Source organism: Thunnus maccoyii, chromosome 15 (assembly GCF_910596095.1).
Source record: "Thunnus maccoyii chromosome 15, fThuMac1.1, whole genome shotgun sequence".
Lineage (NCBI taxonomy): Eukaryota > Metazoa > Chordata > Actinopteri > Scombriformes > Scombridae > Thunnus > Thunnus maccoyii.
The window spans coordinates 20123252-20145184 of NC_056547.1; the positions used below are offsets into that span (position 1 = coordinate 20123252).

At 41.9% G+C, this 21933-nt stretch overlaps 1 protein-coding gene across 4 annotated transcripts; it reads left to right on the forward strand.

Moving 5' to 3' along the window:
* Positions 1-195: 195 nt before the first annotated feature.
* igf2bp3 (insulin-like growth factor 2 mRNA binding protein 3) lies at positions 196-20052 on the forward strand. Of its 4 annotated transcripts, none has more exons than XM_042436412.1 (16): positions 196-1002; positions 1970-2030; positions 7790-7838; positions 11539-11590; positions 11868-11931; positions 12885-13163; positions 13289-13423; positions 13879-14001; positions 14153-14288; positions 15461-15592; positions 15789-15857; positions 16838-16960; positions 17084-17158; positions 17427-17558; positions 17713-17826; positions 18307-20052. In XM_042436412.1, exons 1-16 carry the CDS (start codon positions 828-830, stop codon positions 18406-18408), a joined length of 1821 nt encoding a protein of 606 aa, XP_042292346.1. In that variant the 5' UTR covers positions 196-827; the 3' UTR covers positions 18409-20052. The 4 variants fall into 4 exon arrangements, with proteins under 4 accessions (XP_042292346.1, XP_042292347.1, XP_042292348.1 ...); XM_042436413.1 differs by having other exon boundaries at positions 16841-16960; XM_042436414.1 differs by lacking the exon at positions 15789-15857 and having other exon boundaries at positions 197-1002.
* Positions 20053-21933: the final 1881 nt, after the last annotated feature.

The window sequence follows — 21933 nt, forward strand, 5'->3', positions numbered from 1 at the left end:
CACCCCCTTTTCCTCCTACTGTGTCATCAGTACAGCGCACTTAGCACAGCCGTGCGCACAAGCCCCCGCAATATCAGCGTCTCCCTGCTATGGGCGTGCGTGAGCGCACTGCCGTTTTACTATTCCTCATCTGACCAATGAGAATCGAGGCTTTTAGAGAAAGGCTCACGAATGTGATTCTAGTAAAGATACACTTGGTTCTCACGGAATCCCTTTACGCACATAGCTGGCCAGGTTTTTTCCCAACAGCAATCCACTCTTCCCCTCCTTTTTTCTCCACTCCCCTCTGCTGTCCCCACCCCAGATTCCCGTGCAATTTTCCCCAATCCCAAACACTTAATTGAGCAATTGGGATTCCTCACGTGTGGGCTGATTTGTAGTTTGAACACGTGGCTCATTCAAAAAGCCGGAATAGCAAGAGGATTTTTTTCTCCCCCTTCTTCTTCTTCTTCTTATTCTAGGCTCTAGACTTAGAGGCGGGCGCCAGCCTTACCCTGTGTGACATTCTCTGTCTCTTTGCCAAGGGGTTTGGAGGAAGACACAAAGTAGTTTCTCCTCCTTTTCACCCAGCCAGCCATCGTTTGGAGACACGAGATTAATAATTGAGCATTTATTTATTGCGCGATAGAGGCAGAGGGGCGAGGGAGCGCAAACGCACTGTGAGGCTGCCAGTTTAAATCTATCTGTGGCTTGAACGACCGGGAAGCACGCCACAGCCACTCCGTAGTAGTAAAGGCGATTTAGGCTACTCCAAACACTGCACATCAGTGAGAGCAAATAACTATCTCTCCCTCAGCGTAAAGATTGTCCCTTTATCGGCGCAGAACATGAATAAGCTATACATTGGCAACGTGAGCGCAGAGGCGAGCGAGGAGGACTTCGAAACTATCTTTGAGCAGTGGAAGATTCCGCACAGTGGTCCATTTCTTGTCAAAACTGGCTATGCGTTTGTGGATTGCCCGGACGAGAAGGCTGCAATGAAGGCCATCGATGTTCTTTCAGGTGAGAGATTTTGGGTAAAAAAGTGCTATTTGGAAAGACGCACGAACTGCTGCAATTGTGTGAAGATTGCCTTACTTCAGGGCCCCTATGAGAAATGCATGTAGTCCTGTAGGGTGGGGGTGTATCCAAGCATTTCTTTCTCTCACACAATCTTTACTTGGCCTTTTGACACTGTGGGCTCAGAGAAAAGGCTACCCGAGGTTTGAGTGAAATTCAGTTCTTGTAATTTCACTGAGTGTAGCTTGATAAAATGGTCGAGTAAACACAATCATGAGGATGAGAATACCAAGGCATTATGCCGGTTATGTGCCGTTCAGGGCAGTGGGGCGCATAGGCAGCGAGGCTGTGGACGCCGTGAAGTGAGCCTTATTGTAGGCTCTAACACACAGCCCACTTTGGCACGATTAGGGCTAGAGGTCGTAGTGTGTTGCTGCTTTTACCAGCCTCAATTTGAACTCACACTCTTACCCAGGTTTCAAAGTATAGGCCCTCTCCTGTGGCCACAACTCGCTACGTTGTGAAGCCATTTCGCCCATGCTGACACACCAGGTGGTTTAATTGTGTTGGTCAAATGTAGGCCAACTAACTGAGCCACACGACCATTAGCTTTTGTGTATTATTCACTTCGTCTCATGTTTTGTTATTAAATTAAAGTTAAGCCTGTTCATGCAGGACACGTAACAATTTAGCTAAACTCGTATAATTTTACGAATTGGTACAATGTCTGGCTCATCTGTGTCCTCGTGTTATTAGAGGCTCGGACACTTTCAGCAATTTGTGTTGCTAATATCACACTATGTTGAAAATATCCTGGACGCTGCCATACGTCCATATGCCTGTTTAGATTTTAGTACACTCCATAAAATGAGTAGTAAACACTAGGCCTAATTGCATTTCCAAAAGCGAGAAGGGGAGGTCTGTTTAGGAGGTCAAAAGACTAATGAAATTAAAATATTTTGTTTTCTAGGTAAAGTTGAACTTCATGGGAAAGTTCTCGAAGTGGAGCACTCTGTCCCTAAACGTCAAAGGTAGGTCGAGTTTTATCATACAGTGCTTGGTTCAACTCGTGGGAGCTCCTATTTTTTTTCTTCCTCTAGCCATTTTCTACAAGAAGCCTATTTTTTTTCCCCTAAGTCATAGGCTATTTACTGGAAATGTGCGTCCATGTTGCTGCTGTTAAATTCAGTGGCGTATGTATTTTCATTTTGTTTAAATGAGGTGTCCTTTTTTCCCTGAATGCTCTGGGGTCAAATAAAAGGGGTGTATGGTGGTATACTCCCTCCTCTCGCCATGGCTGTGGGGTGCTCCTAAAACCGTCATTTTGGGTTTAACCAGCACATTGCTTGCATTGTCTCGCTCGCCCATCCACTATTATTTTTTTGCATTTGTACAGCACTTGATATTATTTGTGCTCCAACCCCAGGGCGATTAGTGAAGCCTGGGTGTGCTGGCTGAAATGTGTGCAGAGTGAGTGCAGGCTGGATTTGAGGCGTACAGGCCTTGTGGAGTCGTCCATTTGAGAAGGATCTGCCCGTCATTCTCCCTGCCTGCCCTGCGCTTCCGCCCTCCTCTGCACATTGTGCTGCTGTTGCATGAGATGGACTCCCAAACGCGAGTGGAATGGGAGGTTTGGGGCCCAAGTCACGGAAACCCCCAGTTTCAGAGTTAGACCCCCGTAGCCACTGTCGTGTTTCAATTCATGATCACAAGTAGTCTTACTATAAATATTTTTTGAAGGGTCTACGTAATCTGTGTTGAGGACGTAAAAATACTGGGGCTTCTTGGCATTGTGTGCGTATTTTTTGGTGGTGGTGCATTTCGGTCAAAATTGATCGTTTTCTTGATTTTTAAATTAAATGGCCGTTGATTGGTAATTGCTGTAATGATATCTGAGAGTCATTACACGTAATATGCATTTCTGTAGGACTAAAGTTTTATTAAATGATCATCTGAAGTGAAAACAGGGAAGTCGAGGTGAAACACGTATTTTAAACTATTAAACGTGGCTTCATTTAATTTATAAAGTGCTTAGATGTGAATACGGGGCGAGCAGGGAATTTTTGACATCTTTACGTGAAATGTATTTTCCACCTGGACATTATACAAGCTTTTCTCTGGTAGCTGGGTTGGCGGTTGGTGTAAATTGTAGCTTGGATAAATAAACCAGGTGAGCTACAAGGGGAATTTTGCGTCAAATCTTCAGACCTTCTTCCAAATTTTTCCTGATCACGAAAAAACTGGTGACGTTGCTCTGCCTTTTAGTGCAGTCTGCTGTGCTGGCTATGGTAGCAACAGAGTCGAGTTTCAGCCACACTTCAAAAAAGTAAAACGTGCCCTCCCTTTACAACATGGAACATAGCAGTAGTCAATGGGAACAGTATTCTGAGTATAGGCTACACACACTCACACACACACACATATATACACACACACACACACACCCTCACACACACACTTCCATACTGGGGCCCCTCTTTGCATTCCAGCCTGCAAATATCAGCTGGGGGCTTGGCCAATCACCATGGCTTAACCTTTGAACTCATCAGGAAGGGGAAGTGCTGTAGCAGACAGGGATCAAGGTGGGATGGCTCCAGTTTGGGCTTGATAACGATAGTAGTGCAACGTAGAGTGAATGCTGGCGAGTGTGTTGCTTAATATTGTCCAAAATGCATCATGTGATATTTTGATGTGCATTTCTCTGAATTTGTAATGGTTATGACCAAAAGGCTGCTTAAAATTATCTCTCCTGCATTAGCAAAACATCTGCTGTATACTGTGGTGACTCCTGAAAATATATTTATTAATAGTTCAAAACATCTTGTCCACAGCTATTGTTTTCTTTTCATAGTTATTAAACCTTTCAGCCATCTTGTAGTCATTTACATTTAACTTTGTCTGACTTCTGAAAACGTTTTGTACTTGACTTTTTTTTTTTTTTTTTTTTTTAAATCTGGCATTTAAAAATGACACCCACTCATTCTTGACAATATCCTGTGCTTTTATTTCTATTCTCAGAAAGTATGTAAATTGTACAAAAAAATAAATAAATCTAGCATTAATCAGAATCTTACAGGTGTCATTCAGTTAAAACAGCAATATTTCCAAAATTAATTGGAAATTATATTTTCACTCTTGTAAAAAAGCTGGGTCTGTGCTTGTTAGCGTAACTGGCCTACACACTTTTGCTATCAATTACAAAGTGAGTATTTAAAAAAAAAAAAAAAGTCACTCCAAAAATTTAATTTAATCCTTAATTGTATGACAAACTGAGTTGCAACAGTGTCATTATTTTTTATGCACTCTGACTTAACTTCCTGGGTCAGATGTACTCCTCGTGTTGGATAAATTCAACAAAATTAAAATGAAGCTTTCCCAACCTCGCATGCACATACCCGCTTAGTCACATGTACAGGAAGAAAAAAGATGGCTATAGGAGGGGTGGCCCCAAGTGAGTGTGTGTGTGTGTGTGTGTGTGTGTGTGTGTGTGTGTGTGTACGTACGTACGTGTATGAGCGAGGGGAAAACAGACGTTAAACATACTTTGTTCACAGGTGTACACTTAACACACAGCTCCTAGCAATTGTTCTGACTATTGTAAAATTTGAGCTCTTTTGCTTTTTTCTTATTTTAAGTAGCTTTTGTTTTTACGTCAAGTATTTATATTTAAAAAAAAAAAAAGTCTGTAAATTGAGACAGTAGTGTAGATCGTATCAGTGTTGGTTGTAGAAATGGCTCCTGGCTCTTATTACAAGAATTCTGGGTCATGGGGTCACTGTGGGGCCCCACCTGCAAAAACGGGGATTTGGAACGGAGACTTGGGGTGCCAGAGAATTATGAATGTGGCCCCTTGTTTTACCCAGACTACAAGCAAAGGCTCCTTAACTCTCCCTGCTCCTAGGCTCACATGAAAATGCCTTTGTATTTTTACTTTTTCTTAAATATATATATATATATTTAAAAAAAGTACTGTGAATGAGGTGGGGAGGTAAAGACATAAATATGTAATAGTCTTTGCAGAAGTTGAGTCATTTCTAATTGTTGATATTCAGCTCATTGGAATTCTCTGAGGGAATTCCAAACCAATCTATCCAAACGCAAGTGTTGAATGTAGCTTATTGGGTGCACAGTGTGCATATAAGGCCTGTGAGAGGGTAGCGGAAACCAGACTGTGTGGAGTTCAGTCATTCAGAACCTCTGCATACTGAATAGTCAATGGCTGGATGAGCGTTGAGCACAGATCTCATGTGTCCCACACCGTCCCTGTTAGTGTTGACGTTTGAGTGCTTCAGTTTGCTGGGATGGCAGAGAAATGGAGATTGATACAGGTGTGGTGCAGTCTCTTGTTGCTTGACTTGTGGATCCTCTTGTGGTTTTTTATGGATGCATTTGCATGCTTGCTTACGTGTTTACACTTGTGTGTCTCCTCGGTTCAGGCCCATAGGTCTCAGCATGGTGGCAGAGGATGGGGGTGAACGTGTAGAATGTTGGTCCCTTTTTTAAAAGTAAATAAGGAGCCCGGCCTCCTCTTGGCCATCACATGACGAGCCAACCCCAGTCACTCCTGGCCCTCCCTTCCTTCTCTCCCCCTCCCACTTTTAACCCCGCTCTACATGTTCCTGTCAGTGGACTTGTCCGTGTCCATGGCAACAGGGCCCCACCCCCACAGGGCAGAGAGGGCCCTTGTTACCCTTGCCTGAAACAGGGGCTAGTCCCCACACCACACCCCACTTACTATCCCCCCCCCCCCCCCCCCCCACCCCTCCCCAAATCAAAGGCTGGGACAAGGGAATGTATACCACCCCAACCCCCACCTCCACCCCATACTCTGGCTGACTTCTTCTGTGTGTGGAGCTATAGGTTAATCCGACTGGAAGTGCTCGGTGCATTCGCACATTTCGCATGGCGTTCCCACCGCAATGCAGAGCATACAGAATGTGTGGGGAGAGGGGGGACGGATCAGCCAGGAATGGCACAGTGGGCCGGAAAGGGCTGGAATTCCTCTTGGAAGTTATTTGGGAATTTTCTTTACAATTTGCCCATTTAGAATTAAGTAGTTTCCTAATGTCTCAAATTAAATATGTTGTTGAACTGTTCTCTTGATTACGGTCGTATTGACTAAGCTAAGGACTCTCTGCTGTGGCCCTTGTTGCACATGTGCAGTAGGTTTTACTGCGTAGATGTGCTTGTGTGTGATCTTTTTAATAACACTTTTTTTTAATTTTATTTATTTTTTTCTTAAATGTTCTTCTTTTCCAAGGTAAATTTGAATTCATGGTGTAAAGGCTGAGTTTATGAATGCTGCATGTTATATGTGTTAACCTTCTATCTTCTACAGAACAACCATTAGCAGTGGAACAGTTTCTAGAAGTGGATGAGCTACTTTTAGACGTCATTTAACAGCTCAGTGAAGCTTGAGGAAAAGAACAAGAGATGTGTGTAATATAACGCTTTAAGTTTTCACATAGAAGACAGAAAATGGTGTCTACGCAGTCTAACTTAAATGAGCTGCTTATGCTGCGTGTGTGTGTGTGTGTCAGGTATGTGCAGAGTATGTGTAAGTCTGGTAGGGGTCAGGGTTTGTGATTCCACATTGTGTGTGTGTGTGCGTGTATCAGCTCCCAGCCATATGTACATTATGTTCATTTAGGTCTATGTGTGTCAACAGGCGGTGGACTTTGGAGTGGCATGCACTTTTTCTCACATTTTTATACAACATCCACATGCAGGCAAACACACAGGCAACACTGAAACTCTGACTCACTCATTCATCCACAAGTTCCATTGTCTGCGTGACCTCCACACATAACCCGCATACTCGTGCTGCTGTTCTCCAAATGTAACTAAATTGGGGACCTTTTTTTTTCTTAAAGCATGAATTGGGGATTTCTGTCCTGGTTGTTTGTAGTGACGGGGCACAGCAGCGCCATTGTTAATTGGTAGTCTCCACTTGCCTCTGCTGGATGCTCACTCTCTATGAACAAGCATGCAATTTCGATTCTTCCTATTTAGTGTGACGCGCTGAGTGGAGATTCCCCTCACCCCCTTTCCCCCCTTTTTTTTGATACAACAGCTGGATGCTCCTGGATAAGTGTCTATTTTGGTTGAAAAGTGTGGGCTTGAGCCCTGCAGTGGTTGAAACCTCATGATGCAGTGCTACGGGGAATATGCTTGACTCAAACAGTTTGAAGACAAGACATTTGGATAGCGTATTGTAGCCTTCTTCATCTTTTCCTCTAATACTCTTTCCTGCCGCTCCACTGTCCTGCTTCTCTTCCCTATTTCCTTCTTCGCTCTCTGTGTGGCTCTGACACAATTGGTGGTTTGAGAGAAAGGGCGTGGTGCTTTTTTTTTTAAAAATTTTTTTTTTTTTAGCTTAATTTTAATTTTGAGCAACCTCAACTCAATTTAAGCCACCCAGTAGTGATTTTAAATATCCCCCTCACCTGCTTCTCCTTCATCACTTACTCCCACGTTTTACTCAGTGCACCTGCTGGGTTGGAAATGGAATTAACGCAGAAGTCATATCTGCAGCTTCTCCACCCTGGTCTGTTTAACTAGATGATAGAGGGAAAGAGGACTTTTTTTTAATTTTTTATTTTTTATTAAATATATGCCTTTTACATCATTTGTATCATTGTTCCCTAGGTGTTATTGATTACTAACTGTCTTCCGCCCCATCTCCCCCTCCTCTTTCCCATCTCTCTTCCCATCTACCTTCATCTATCTCTTCTTTCCTCTCCCTCCTTTATCCATCCCCCACCCTCTTCTTCCCTTGTTCTCTCTCCAGGAGCTGTAAGCTGCAGATCAGGAACATCCCGCCTCACATGCAGTGGGAGGTGAGTGCTAACAGGCTGCTAACTGCTTCCAGGGCGGGGCACCATGGGGCAACCCAACTGGGCTCATTTAGTGGCCTTTGGAGTCACCTTGCCACCCTTTGGGTTTCAATTGAGCACGCGCTTGATTCGTTTGAACAAGGCTGCAGCTCAGCCCAGTTAAACATACCGACCAATGATTGTGACTGTGATTGGTGGAACAGAAATAAATGATTGCTAATACTGCTGGAAATTTGATGATGAAGGTTGTAAGATAGATTCACAGCAACTTGGGAAGGCTAGAATAGGATGTCAAGTTTTATGTAAAGAGGAATCTTTAAAGGATTGCCTTTTTATGAGAGTAGGATCTCAAGGTGGTTTGGCTCAAGTAGAGGAAGAAACTTCAAGTAGTTATGTGATCTTTTTGTTGCATTACATTCCTACATGTGTTGGCTTTCTACTAGGCGTGATTTTAAAGCATTTTGAAAAAGCTTACTGTTGATTTGAATTTATTCTCTGGCTACACAGGATCTGAAGTGCTTAAATGGGAAATGTGACTTAATTGTTGTGTCATGGTGTCTTTCGACACTGATCACATGTGCCCATTTTGAAAGTGAAAGCCTTTTCACACCATGTATTTTCTTGCCAAAAAAACTTAGAGATTAAATTAAAAAATAGTGTATTGTCTGAGGGGTTGTGAAACATTCATGCGGCCGGGTTTGACCTGGCTAACCCAAGAGTGTAAGTCCTTATGTGGTTATGGGACTTTTTTTTTTTTTTAAATTTTTTTTTTTTAGAAAGTCTCTATTTGTTCAGTGTCGTTGTGAGTGAGTTTTTTGTGTTTCATGCCTCTGGAAATGATGTGATTTTTTTTTTTTTTTTTTTTTTTTGAATTGTGTTTTCGTGACATACAGAGGGTGTGTGAAATAAAATCTGCACCTGTACAATCCATTACATTGGCCCTGAAAATTGTGAAGTTTATTAAGTTTGTCAGAGAGGTGTTGATTCAACTGTATCAATATTTAAGGATGTTTTTTGGTATCTGAGATACTATACCATTTCCATTATTAATTTGTAACTAAATAATGCCATATAAATAACACTATCCATAAATACCCCACACAGCCTGAAAAATTAGTGTATATTTTGAAAACACTGCTGACACTGCATGAAAATACAACAGTTTACTCTACTAAAGTATTGGTTTCAAGGCTACTGTGTTGAATCACATTAAATAGTACAAATATTATTTTTATGTCCATTACGTTGTGTCCCTTACCATATTCACGTAGCAGCTTAGAACAAGCTCCCACATTACCCAAAAAAAAGTCAAAAACAAAAATTCATGACTTGCTGTTAATCACTTACAAAAAAAGTTCTACACACATCTATTCCAGCATAGATAACTGCATGAATTACTTGACATGATCCTGGATTGAGAGGGCAAATATACACCCTTGAATTTACTGTGACAAATTCAACAAAATCATGTTTGAATTGATCATGCAAAACTGTCCTCAGTTGCACAAGTAGTAGTTCCTTGGATGTTCTTATAGCAGGTTTCTACAGCGGGTTATTAAAACTGAGTTTTAAGCAGTAAATCTGCTCCTCAAGGTCAGTGTTAAATTTCAAATGCAGTCCATTTGCTTTGTGTTCCATAAAGGGTTAATGTCATGTAAAGATGAATATCAATAGAAACTATAACATAACATGGTGGACTAGAACATGGTCAGATTTCAAGGCCACTGCCTGATTAGTGAAAAACGAGTGTAAGCATTGAGCAACAGTCTGTGTGTGTGAGAGAGAGAGAGAGAATGTGTGTGTGTGTGTGTGTGTGTGTGTCTGTCCGTGCATTGCACGTCTTTCTTTCTCTGCATGTGATAAGCGTTTAGTTTTAAAACTCTGGTATTCAGTATCAGCTACACATTGTACTTTGATGACATACTAAACTGCTGGGCACACGTACATTCTCTGGACATAAATTTACCTTACAACTTAAAAATGTTCAAAATGCATGCAAGCTTTTTTTTTTCCCCCCAGAAATCATCTGAAAGTCAGGATCTCACTGTTAACTTCCATTTGGAATCTCGTGCCAGTAACACAGCTATACGTGACTTTTTTTTTCTCTCCTCCTCCCCTTGTGTCTCTCCAAAGAGGTTTAGCTGTGATAGCGTGTGCTTGTAGTGTTATTCAATTTAATTTTCTGCTCCATAAAGAGTAGGGAAGCGTAATGAGAAATTCCTTATTGAATTGCACAATTGATCAGTATTATTCTAAAATGTAAGATTGTAAGGTTGATGCATGGATTTTAGATTTCAGCCTGATTCACACACTGTGATCAAATGGCTACGGATGGGCTCAGTGTTTTGTAATGGTGGGCTCGCTTTGCCTACGCATGTCCCTCAAACTGCAGCTCCAGATCCACCCATGTTACTAGTATGTAGCGAGCGAGCTGTTTGCTTTCTCAAAAGGTGACATGGAGGTTTCTCCCCTTCAGAGAGGGGGAGGGGTTAAAAGAATGGAGGAACAGAATAGACTGGGATCTTTTGATGCAAAGGCCTTGTATGTATCTATCAGGTAGATAAGACAATGGGTCATGGTGTGTGTGTGTGTGCGTGTGTGTGTCTATAGCCCTACAGCTAGCGAATGGTGGTGGAGAGTAGTGGCGTGTTCACAAGCTGTAGTGGGTGGGTGGGCCTGGACTGTTTCCCCTTCCCTTCCATGTGCGCCGATTCACAGAATATGTAGCATGAACTCGCACCCCTCCCCCAGCCACTGCTTCCTGCTGGAATGTACCCCACCCTTTCCTGAATGGCCTGGATTCCCATTGGCCAGACTCTGCAGATGGACAGGCGGAGCAGCCAGCCAGCAGTTAGCAACTCTTGGGTTCAGGGAACTCATATCAGTGCTGGAGCAGCCAATGATTCTGAGTGGAGATGGCAGAGAGGCGGGAGGTTGCTTGGTTGGTGGGTTGGTGGAGTGGGGGGGCAGGGACGCAGTCTTGTTGGCTGGAAAGTGGGGTTGAGCTCTTGGGGGTGTGGCCTTGGGTTTGACTGAGCATGGTCGAAGGTCTTAGCTTAGATCCCTCGCTCCCCCTCTCGCTCGCAATTGATCACATCTATGAATTAAAATCCTGTGGTCTCCAGATTTGGGCAGATGGCCAGCTTGACATGGCTTTCATTTGCGTTTTCTAATAAAGCAACTTTTTTTTTCTTTTTTTTTTTTTTTCTTTTTGCTAGTTGCTTTTGTGCATGTATGATGACAATGTTTTGGGGAAAAAAACACAAAGTCCAACAAGTTAAAGCAACCATAGCTTTATAAATGTGTTTTATTTTTTAAATGGTCATCAGTTTGTTGTTTGTTTGTTTTTTAATAAGTGTATGTTTAGATTTACAAGCATCCTGATACATTTATCATTTTAATTTTAATTTTTAAAAATGGTTATTTACAAAGAATACACAGAAATAAAGTATTTTTAAAATGGCGTTTTAAATTTTTAACTTAACACCTGGTGCACCAAGAGGACAGCCATAATTTGAGATAGACAGGCTTTTACAAGAAGGCAGCAAATTCAACCACGTTACTCAACATTGAACTCTGGGGTTCAGAATTAATGGGCTGTGTCCTGGCACTGAGCTGCGCTGGTTTCCATGGATGAGCTTCTGGTCAAAGCCTTCTAAAGTCTCTTGAGTAATCATGGCTTTTTCTTTTTTCTTTCTCTCAGGTTTTGGATAGTATGCTTGCTCAGTATGGTGCTGTAGAGAGCTGTGAACAAGGTAAATACAGACTCTTGTTAAAGCTTTTGTGTTGCAAGTCTACTTAAAATGTAATTCCACCACCTTGCCTCAACACACACCTTATATAGCGTTCAGAATTTGTGTTCCAATGTTTAATAATTGTGCACACTTGCAGTGATGATTTTATAATTAAAAAAATGCATCATTGCAGAAGGTCAAACAATTAGAAATTACTATGTAAAAGTAGCCCATGGTGGTAAATTGTGTCACTATCATTGAATGTGTGTGAATGACTCCGCTGTGTGTTCTCCCACAGTAAACACTGACACAGAGACTGCAGTAGTCAATGTTCGATATGCAGCCAAGGACCAGGCCAGGCTGTGAGTACACACACACACACACATATATATATGTGTGTATATATACACACACACACACAACTAACACACACTGTGTTCACATCATTAACCTCCAACTCTTTTTTTTTTTTTTTTTTTTTTATATCTGACATGGATCCGCTGAAGTTTTTTACTTTACCCAGCATTCTCTACAGGAAATTACATCAACTTCCTCTATCTAGTGTTCGTACAGTGCACCTGATTTCCTCCTTCCAGAAACCAGTCTAGTTTAATTTGACATGCAATGATGACTGGGAGGAGGGGGGAGTGAGTGTGTGTGTGTGTGTGTGTGTGTGTGTGTGTGTGAGAGAGTGTGAATGTGTGTGTGTGAGAGAGAGAGAGAGAGAGTGTGTGTGTGTGTGTGTGTGTGTGTGCATGTGTTTTGGAGAGGGAGGGGGTTAAATTAGCCATCTGGTGCCCCCTGGTGTACATGAATCATACTACAGTGTAGCTCTTGGCACGAGTGGTTGTGGAAGTCTTGAGGCGCTATTGTTTCAGTAAAAATCTAAATTCTTGAAGCAGACAAGGCAGATGTGTGGTAAATGTTAATACTCTCTTAAGGTTAGGGTGAATTTCTTGTAGTACACTCATGAAGTCATGTTTGGTCTTTAAGTTTGTTTGGCTTATTGGGAGCTCTTAGCTCCTCGTTGTCCCTTGTATCCGTCACTTGAGACAATGGCATCAATTTGGCTCGAAGCTTCTTGATTTTGTTGTCATGTCCCCTGTTCTTGGATTCTCCCTCTGACAAAGAGATGGGGAAAGGAATCCAACCTAAACCTTTTTATGTTAAGTGCCTCAACAGAAATTTGTTTGGCAGTAAAGCGGATCTTTTCACTCCATGACTGTCTAAAAGCCTTCCTGTTTTGTTAAATCATACCCACTCAGTGGCAATCAAATGTTTTACTCAGAGGCTGACATCTCTTTATGCTCCGTAGGGCAATGGAGAAGCTAAACGGATCAATGATGGAGAACTATGCCTTGAAAGTATCTTATATCCCAGATGAGACAGCTGCACCAGAGGGTCCTTCACCGGGGGGTCGCAGAGGCTTTAACGCCCGTGGACCCCCTCGTTCTAGCTCTCCAGGTCTGGGTGCCCGGCCCAAAGTTCAGTCAGACATCCCGCTGCGTGTTCTGGTTCCCACCCAGTTTGTAGGGGCAATCATCGGCAAGGAGGGCGCCACTATCCGCAACATCACCAAACAGACCCACTCAAAGTACGTACACTGAGGTCAGGAATTATGCTGAACGTTGCCAGTGAGCTGTGTGCTTTCCTTTACTGGAGTGTTGACTTCCAGCATTACAGTGGGCTTACTTTAAATCCTCTCTCCTTTTACCCCAGGATTGACATCCATAGGAAAGAAAATGCAGGTGCAGCAGAGAAGCCCATCACAATTCACTCCACCCCCGAAGGTTGTTCGAACGCCTGCAGAACAATCATGGAGATCATGCAGAAGGAAGCCCTTGACACAAAGTTGTGAGTTTATGCTCAAACAGAATGAGAAAGATGGAATACGTTACTTATTGTGTGTGTGTGTATATACTTGTGAAACATCAGACAAAGTCATTGGGTTAAACACACCTTGGCCTAGTCGGATTTAGAATATTTTCACTTTCTTTAAATTCAGTCATTATTCACTTGTGACGATACAGTCTGCATGAGGGTGATGTATGCACAGCTTTTACAACTGGCAAAGGTTTGTGATTGGATGTCAGTGCCATTGACTTGTTAGCCAGGCCTGTAAAAACTGAAGAACAGATACTTCATTACTCAAGAAAATTAACTTTGACAGCTTGTACAGTTTCTACACCTATACAGCAAGACATTCATAGTTTACAGCAGGCAGAGAAATAGACATTGGTAGAAGTCACATTCAGTGTTCAGTAAATGTGAAGGACTGTTTAACTTAACATGCTATCTGTCTTGTGCAGTACTGAGGAGATCCCACTGAAGATCCTTGCACACAACAACTTTGTAGGAAGATTAATTGGGAAGGAAGGACGCAACCTAAAGAAAATTGAGCAGGACACGGGGACCAAGATCACAATCTCACCGTAAGATTGCTTGACACTCTCCCAAAGTTCACCGATAAATGATGTATTGACACCATTTGTAGTCCTTAGCATAACTTAATAGTAGCTGCTGTGGTATCACAATTTATATTGTCACACAGTTCTTGTTTCTTTGCCCCCTTGTTCTATCCAGTCTCCAGGACCTGACCCTGTACAACCCAGAGCGGACCATCACAATAAAGGGCGCCATTGAGGCATGCGCGAGTGCAGAGGAGGAGGTGATGAAGAAGATCAGGGAATCGTATGAGAGCGACATGGCTGCTATGAATGTAAGCGTTCGTTACACCAAGGACTAAAATGAATTCTCCAGGAAATGCGGAGTGTGACTTCTCTAATTTTTAATGGTTAATATTCTCAAGTATGTGGTGGTAAACCTACGTGTTTCTCTCGACTAATTGTCTCAAAAGTGACAGCATACAGTCTGCAATAGTGGAGTATTTCCTGAAGGTGAAAATTTACATACATGCAAACCACATAATGAAAAAAGAAAGGAAATCAGGTAATAGTGGTTACATGCACAACAGTGATCTGAAAACACTACCACCTTTGCATATGTGTTTATAAATATACACACACTTAAAAATGACTTATAGAAATCATGGTTTTCCTGCAGCATGTGCTGACCAGGTTTCTCTTAATCACTTCTTATGAGTAGAACGATTTTCAGTTTATATGAAATTTTAGATATTCGGGAATGTGAATATTGAGATTACTTAAACTTTTCTGTGACGCAATCCCATCTCAACTTTTGGCACTGAGCTTACAGTGGCTACTTTAAGCAGAGGATGTATCAACTGTACCTGACAGATGAGCTTATTACACAGTGGTCATGTTTATGAAGTGCACATAATAAATGTATCACTTAAGAAGTGTGGTAGGAAAAAAATGCATCAAGAAACTGGAAGCACAGTCTCACATTTGGATATATTTTCCTGTCTCTTACAAACCTCTCGGCTAGAATCAAGCTGAAGTGATTTTTATATTTCAGTTCTATCTGATGTCCTTATTTGTTACATAAGTTTTGATACCAGTCGTCTGAGGAGTTTTCCTTCCCCAAAATGGTCACTGTGGGGTTTTGGTTTTTTTTTCTGAGCATATTATAAGCCAATTCCCTCCTTGCAAAAGTTTATTTTCTTCCCAACTTTCCCTAAAGGTTACCTAACCATACTATAATGTGCAGCTATTAAAAGATGGCAAGTTTTATGATTTACACTTGTTCACTTTCTGAGCTGAAGTGTACCTCTTTAGTTGAAAATGTATACTTAAATCTTAAAATGTGGAGATGAAATAGGACTAAACCCTTCAGTGAGACTCTACTGAGCTCCATATTCTAGATATACATGTCTTTTTGTTAAATATTATTTCAGATAAGAGGTGTTAAGGGGTATCTGTAATCTGCTGTGTATGTTGTGTTGATGAAAATGTTCTCATTTCTCTCCAGCTCCAGTCAAACCTGATTCCAGGTTTGAACCTGAACGCTCTGGGTTTGTTCCCCAGTGGAACACCAGGCATGGGTCCCTCCATGTCCAGTGTCCCACCTCCTGGAGCCCACGCTGGATGCTCATCATTTGGAGTAAGTGACAGTCTCCTTGTCACATGCTATACAGTAGCTTGCCCCTTTACACTACCATTACCAAGAACTGGTTGTGTTTTCTAATTTTAAACTTGCTTCTACTCTTGGGTCAGGCCAGTGAAAACTATAATTTATTAAAACAAAATCAGATATTTAGTCTTTAGCAACTCAGTTTCATGTTTCTTTTTCCCTTTAGTGCAGTCCTTATGGGGGTGAGGGGCCATTTTGGGCTTCTATGCTGTCGGCGAGCAGCCAGCCCCTTGCTGTAAGTCACCCGTCCCAAAGTGCTTTGCACGGCTTGTGGCGGCTCGCAGCAGGACAAGATGGCAGGGTTTGCTACAGTTCTTCTCCAGCTGCCCCTTGATTTCTGACCTTTAGGCAGGCCCTAATCTGTGTGCAATTTTAATCTGGGGGAAACATAAATCCTGGAGGGCAACAGCAGCTTGGCTACCAGTTGTATTTTAGTTGAGTCTCACCACATGTTTTACAGTGTTATTTCTAACAAATAGGAGGCATTTCCACTTGTTTAGGAAGGTGAATGTTTTCTGAACAGCCAGTAAAACATTCTCAGCGCTAAAAGCCCTTCTCCAGATTTGGAGGCTGCCAAAGCAAGTTGTTAGTGTGCCCTCAGCTGACATATTGACTGGAATGTTGGGCTCAATCCTAAATCAACAGCGGTACTTGTTGTTCCCCTTTGACGATGCAACCACCTCCTTTTCCAGAGCTCATGTCAATCACTCACTCAAACACAAATGATGTGCTGTTGCAAACTGCTACAGCACAAGGCAGTTCTAATAGGACTCTTCTGTGTAATGTCAAAAAATGAGCTTCATGTACACCTGAGGGTTTTTTTTTTTTTTTTTTTTTTTTGATTGACGTACTAAACTGATGCATGTGGCAAACTGAGATTGTGGCTTTTTTTTTTTTTTTAATACACTGAAACTGAGAATCTATTTGCTAAATATATTTGATATAGATTTTGACACTGTGATCTAAGCAGTATAAAACTAAAAATGTATTGCAACATTTACGTTTGTATTACTGCATTACAGATATGCCACTTCTGGCCATTTGGTGATTTCAAGTGGAGGTTGTGAGCTCCAATGTAGCTTAAAGAATTTAACAGCTTTGCTAGATCCACAGTCTGCATTTGCGCATTGGTGGCTGGAGTTGAGCAAGTGGTCTTCAGTTGCTGTTTGTGTGATCGCCTCCTGGTCACACTAGTACTAATGTGCTTATACCCAGCAGGGACACCCAGAGTCGGAGACAGTTCACCTGTTCATCCCTGCGCTTGCAGTGGGAGCCATCATTGGAAAACAGGGTCAACACATCAAACAGCTGTCACACTTTGCCGGAGCCTCAATCAAGGTGAGTGATGGACAGTCAGTGAAGTTCTGAATCTCAATGATAACCTGTCAGTGCCAGATTGCTGTTTTTTTTTTTTTTTTTTTTTTTTTTTTTTTTTAATGCTGGCTGCCTGCCCTCCTTCAGATTGCCCCCGCAGAAGGGATGGATGCCAAACAGAGGATGGTCATTATCGTTGGACCACCAGAGGCTCAGTTTAAGGTGTTGTACCTTCACATGAAATACTGTTGATAGAAATAAACGAACGGAACCACATTGTTAAATTTCACAGTAGCAACTGTTGGCGAGGTCTTAATTTTGCAGTCAGTGTGTTCTCATTTCATCTACTGTTTTCATCAGTAGTATCTTGCTGGCTCTTTACAGCCAGAACTGAAATAAGTTTTTCTTAAGCTGCACTTTTGAAATGAGACATTTTTCCCCAGGAAAAAAAGAGCAAAAGTAATTGGTATTCTAACGTGTTCGGCTGCAGGCTCAGTGTCGCATTTTTGGCAAGCTGAAGGAAGAGAATTTCTTTGGACCCAAAGAGGAGGTGAAGCTGGAGGCTCACATCAAGGTTCCCTCCTTTGCTGCTGGACGGGTCATCGGAAAGGGTGGAAAAACGGTAAATAAGGAGACTGATCAGTGCTTGAAATTTGGAAAGCTATATTGGCACGAACCTCAAGTTTGTTCCAACAAATAAAAAATGAAGCCGTTAAGTAATGATCTCATCCAGTTTATTATTCTTTTTCATCTTGATCTCTCAATTTTGGCTGCAGGTAAACGAGCTGCAGAACCTGACCTGTGCAGAAGTGGTGGTGCCCAGGGACCAGACGCCTGACGAGAATGATCAGGTCATAGTCAAGATCAGCGGCCACTTCTTTGCATGCCAGGTGGGTCTCGCAAAGAAAACCGACATGTACAGTATCTCAGGAAGTCAAAAGCTGGGTCTGATCTCCCAAAAGGCACATGATTAAGTATTAGTCTTTCTCTGTCTCTGTATAATCAAATAAAGGTCCTTGCAGTAAGATACTTGTGGGCAAACACAGTGCTTAGTGTCTGCTTTTAATCGCAGTCATACAATCTCTCATAAGTCATTTTTAAGCAGGACCATGTAAGGTTTGCCAGGGCAAAGTCTATACAGACTGAGTCATATCCCAACTGAACTGATCTTATGAAAATCCAACTATTTAAATATTGGCCATCTTAATTTAATTGAAGAAAGTCTTGTAGTTGTCCAGTACATGCTGAAAAAAAAGCATGGACTGAGCATAAGGCATCGCTTGAGGATATCATGGGATCTCTTCATAGGACTCTTAACTTTGTGCTATAATCTGGTTTTAACACACCCCTTTTCTCCCCATGTCGTCTAGCTGGCCCAGAGGAAGATTCAGGAGATCCTAGCCCAGGTGAGGAGGCAGCAACAGCCTAAGCCCACATCTGGAGCCCAACCTCCACTGCCCCGTAGGAAGTAAAGATCTAGCGGAGGAATGGTGACTGAATCTGCCAGAAGACTAGACAGTTGGATAGATGCAGCAGAGTCCAGGGGGAGAAGAAGACAAGGGGTTGTAATGCTCATCTCAGGGGTCAGAGGTTATCAGAACCCAACCAAACATCCACCCCTCCTTGTCTTACTTGAGCTTTCAAGTGTGGCTAAGAGACTCTACACCTCTAAACCCCCACCCACCTTACCTCTCTGCATCTCTGTGAGAATGTACTTTTGAGGGCTCCCAACGTCACCTGCCCTCACATGTGCGCACCCCTCGACCGCTCTCCTCCTCCCCCCACGGGTGTGTTCAAAAATTATTTTTTTCCTCTTTTTACACTAGAAACACAAAGAAGAAATAAGGATCCCCCTCCTATCACCTCTTTGGTGTGGTACTTCAAACCTGACAAGATGTTTTTGGTTGACTTCAGATTTAGTTGACACTTTTTCTTTTTTTTTCAGTGTTCAATTGGTTGATGAAGCTTTCTCATGAGTTTTCTGTGGAAAGGAAAAGGCATTGCTATCAAGGTCCTGGTCGGACCAACAGAGAGGTTTATTTGGGGGGAGGGTTGGCTCAGGTTGGTTGGGCCATGTTTAGGGGAAAGATTCTTGTTTCAGGACAGGACCCCTGAAAGGGTGGATTATATTGGGCGTCCTGCCCTTGTAATGATAGTGGCATTTTATAAATTCGGATGCATTTTATAGATAGACCTATATACATAGATGAATATATATTTAGAGGTGAGGGCAGCGCCATGACTGACACTTAGGGAAACGGTGCCGAACTGCTGCTGCCCAGGAAAACCAATTTAATATGCATTTTACTTAACTACCTCAGGATCTAGTACCTCAGAAGAGAAAAGAAAATGATTATATATATATGAAAAAATGTTCCTTTCTTTTTTATTTTGCTTTTGTGGTATTTTGTATACTTTATAAAGCTGATAGTCTTTGAACATTTTTATTTTTTTAAGAAAATTTAAAATTTGGTCAGCTGCCAACTGACCTTCCTTCAACTCTGGTGCTTTAGGTGGCATTGTACATGTGTATGTGTGACTTAAGATGACCCTGTACATAAAGTCTATTTGTACATAGCGGCCCCGGAGCAAGAGTTGGCGCCCCCTCAGCTGGCGGCTGACAGGAGTATCCAGAGAAAATCGCCTCAGTTTTTCCCCTGAGGGTCCACCATCTTCTGAAAAAAAGTACAAAATGACTAAGACATGCAAATAATGCCAACCGTACATAATTGCAGCAATGCCATTTAGTTTTGGGATTGACATTGTTATTGGTAATGGTACTTTAATTTGTCAAAAAGATTTCCTTTTTCGCCTTCCTAGGAGGGCTGTGGTCAGGGCAGTACAGGATGGACTGTAATGGTTCCCTCTGTAGCTGCCCTAGAGTTAGCAGAGCGTCTGTTTTTTGTCTGTTCTGTTCCCAGGCCATCTGCCACCACCTTGACAATAGTGTCTTAGCAAGGTCCAAGCCCGACTAGGTTTATTTTCATAGAGCAAGCTTTGTCAGTTCGGAGTGGCCCTTGTAGCCAGGCCATCAAGTCAATGTTAACGTTGTTCACTGCATGGTGAGGGTAGGGGGAGTCGCACTGATAGATGCATTTTTTTTTTTTTTTGCTATAGCAAAATGATTTAAACAAAAAAGACATTCTCTGTAACTCACAAATGTAACTTGATGTTTCAATTTGTTGTTCCTACAGGGAAAATAAGCTCAAAAGGCACACAAAATACTGAATGAACCCTGACTGGGGGTAAGAAAAGAGGAAAGAAATCCAAAACTTAAATATACAATTTATTTCATTTGTCTCTTCATGCCGAATGTAAATATGTTGATTGTGGTAAAAGTGCTTGAGTGTATCCATGCTTCCACAGTAGAACGCCGTCTACCTCAGCTGAGGGGGTGGGGGGTTGTTGTGGCACTAGGCACCCCACCCTGCCCCCACTGAGCGCCAGCGCGCACTGATACCTCAGTCCCACGAACACTTCTTTCTACATGGGCGCGCCATCCTAACACCGCGCTTTAACTGAGGGGCACAAGTGATACTTAAAATTATCCCTGACACCTCCCAATTCCCCGCTTCCTTCCTGCCAAACCACCCTCCCCACCCCTTCCCCTCCTCCGCAGTTTGTTTTGATCTACCTCTTTAGACACGTATTTGAAGTAGAGGCATTCTTCTATTTGTTAGGATTTAGCCGCCCCCCCTCCCCCCCCTCCTTACACCTCCCCATGCTTCCCCAGATATGAATGAAAACTTAAAATAAAATCATGTACTCTTTAGAATTGAGAGAATAATCGAAAGTGATCAAAAATATTTTCTTTTGCCAGTGTTTATATATACTCTTTTTGGCTTAATTGAAATCCTCAAACGATGGTTATTTCTTTCTGCTTTCTATTTTTGGTGGTGTGGCTTACATGTATTTGAACTCTTGCTTGGGTTTTTTGTGAAAAAGGTCAAATCACGTGTTTGATTTAGCATTCAATAGTTTAAAACGAGAAAATACAGTTTTTTTTTTTTTGTTTTTTTTTTGTTTTGTTTTTTTTAAAAGGGCCTGCCTTTTTTTTGTTTTCTGATTTGTAAGACTACAAAATAGATACAAGTCATGTCTTTTTTTACCTTTTGTCTTTCACAAATGCTACACACACTCGCTGATTTGGTAGCTATTTTCTTCTGTTAGCATTTCTTGGCTGTGTAACGTGGAACATCCTCTTGGTATGGGACAGATTTGAGGGACTGGGTCTCTGAGTTTTTGGAAAAGTGATCTAACTTCAGCATGATATTCCCTCCTCCCCCTCTCTGCAACCATGCTTGTGCCCCTTCACCTCCCCCTCACACAGCTCCACTTGTCAAATGCCTCTGAATAAAAAAAAAAAATAAAAAAAAAGTTAAATTGTGTTGTCTGTCCTTTCCACAGGTGTATTGAGGATTTTGTGTTCTAATTGTATTTGGGTCTATCATTATTTGTGCATGTCCATACAGGCAACAAAACCTATATTGCTAGTTATTCTTACAACACAATGTCGTGTTGTTCAAAAGCAGAACTGTTTAGAGCAAATGCTGTAACTGGGCACTCCAAACTCTTCAGAATTGTGCATCAGTTAAATCACAGATTTTATGGTGTGCAAAAACTTTGAAGTTTTTACTTCCTTGAAAAAAAAAAAAGGGGGGGTAAATTGACAATAACTTGTAACATATTTTTTTGGTCTGGAAAGGACAAATAGCAACGTACCTTTTGACTGAGCAGTAAAACAGTCTTCCAGTAGTCTTGATTTAAAACATGCTAAAAATAGCACCTTTAAAAATATTCTGAAAAGTCATGTTGTGGATTGGTATTATGTGTATAGTCAATGCTTTGCAGTGCTTCTGTGTGGTGGTTACTGGCAAACACAGGATGATAAATCTAAATCTGTACTGTCACTGAGGGTATAACATTATTTAGTCTGACAGGTAAACTAGAGGAATCTTTCTATGGTGGATATTTTGCTTTCATTTTAATAACATTAA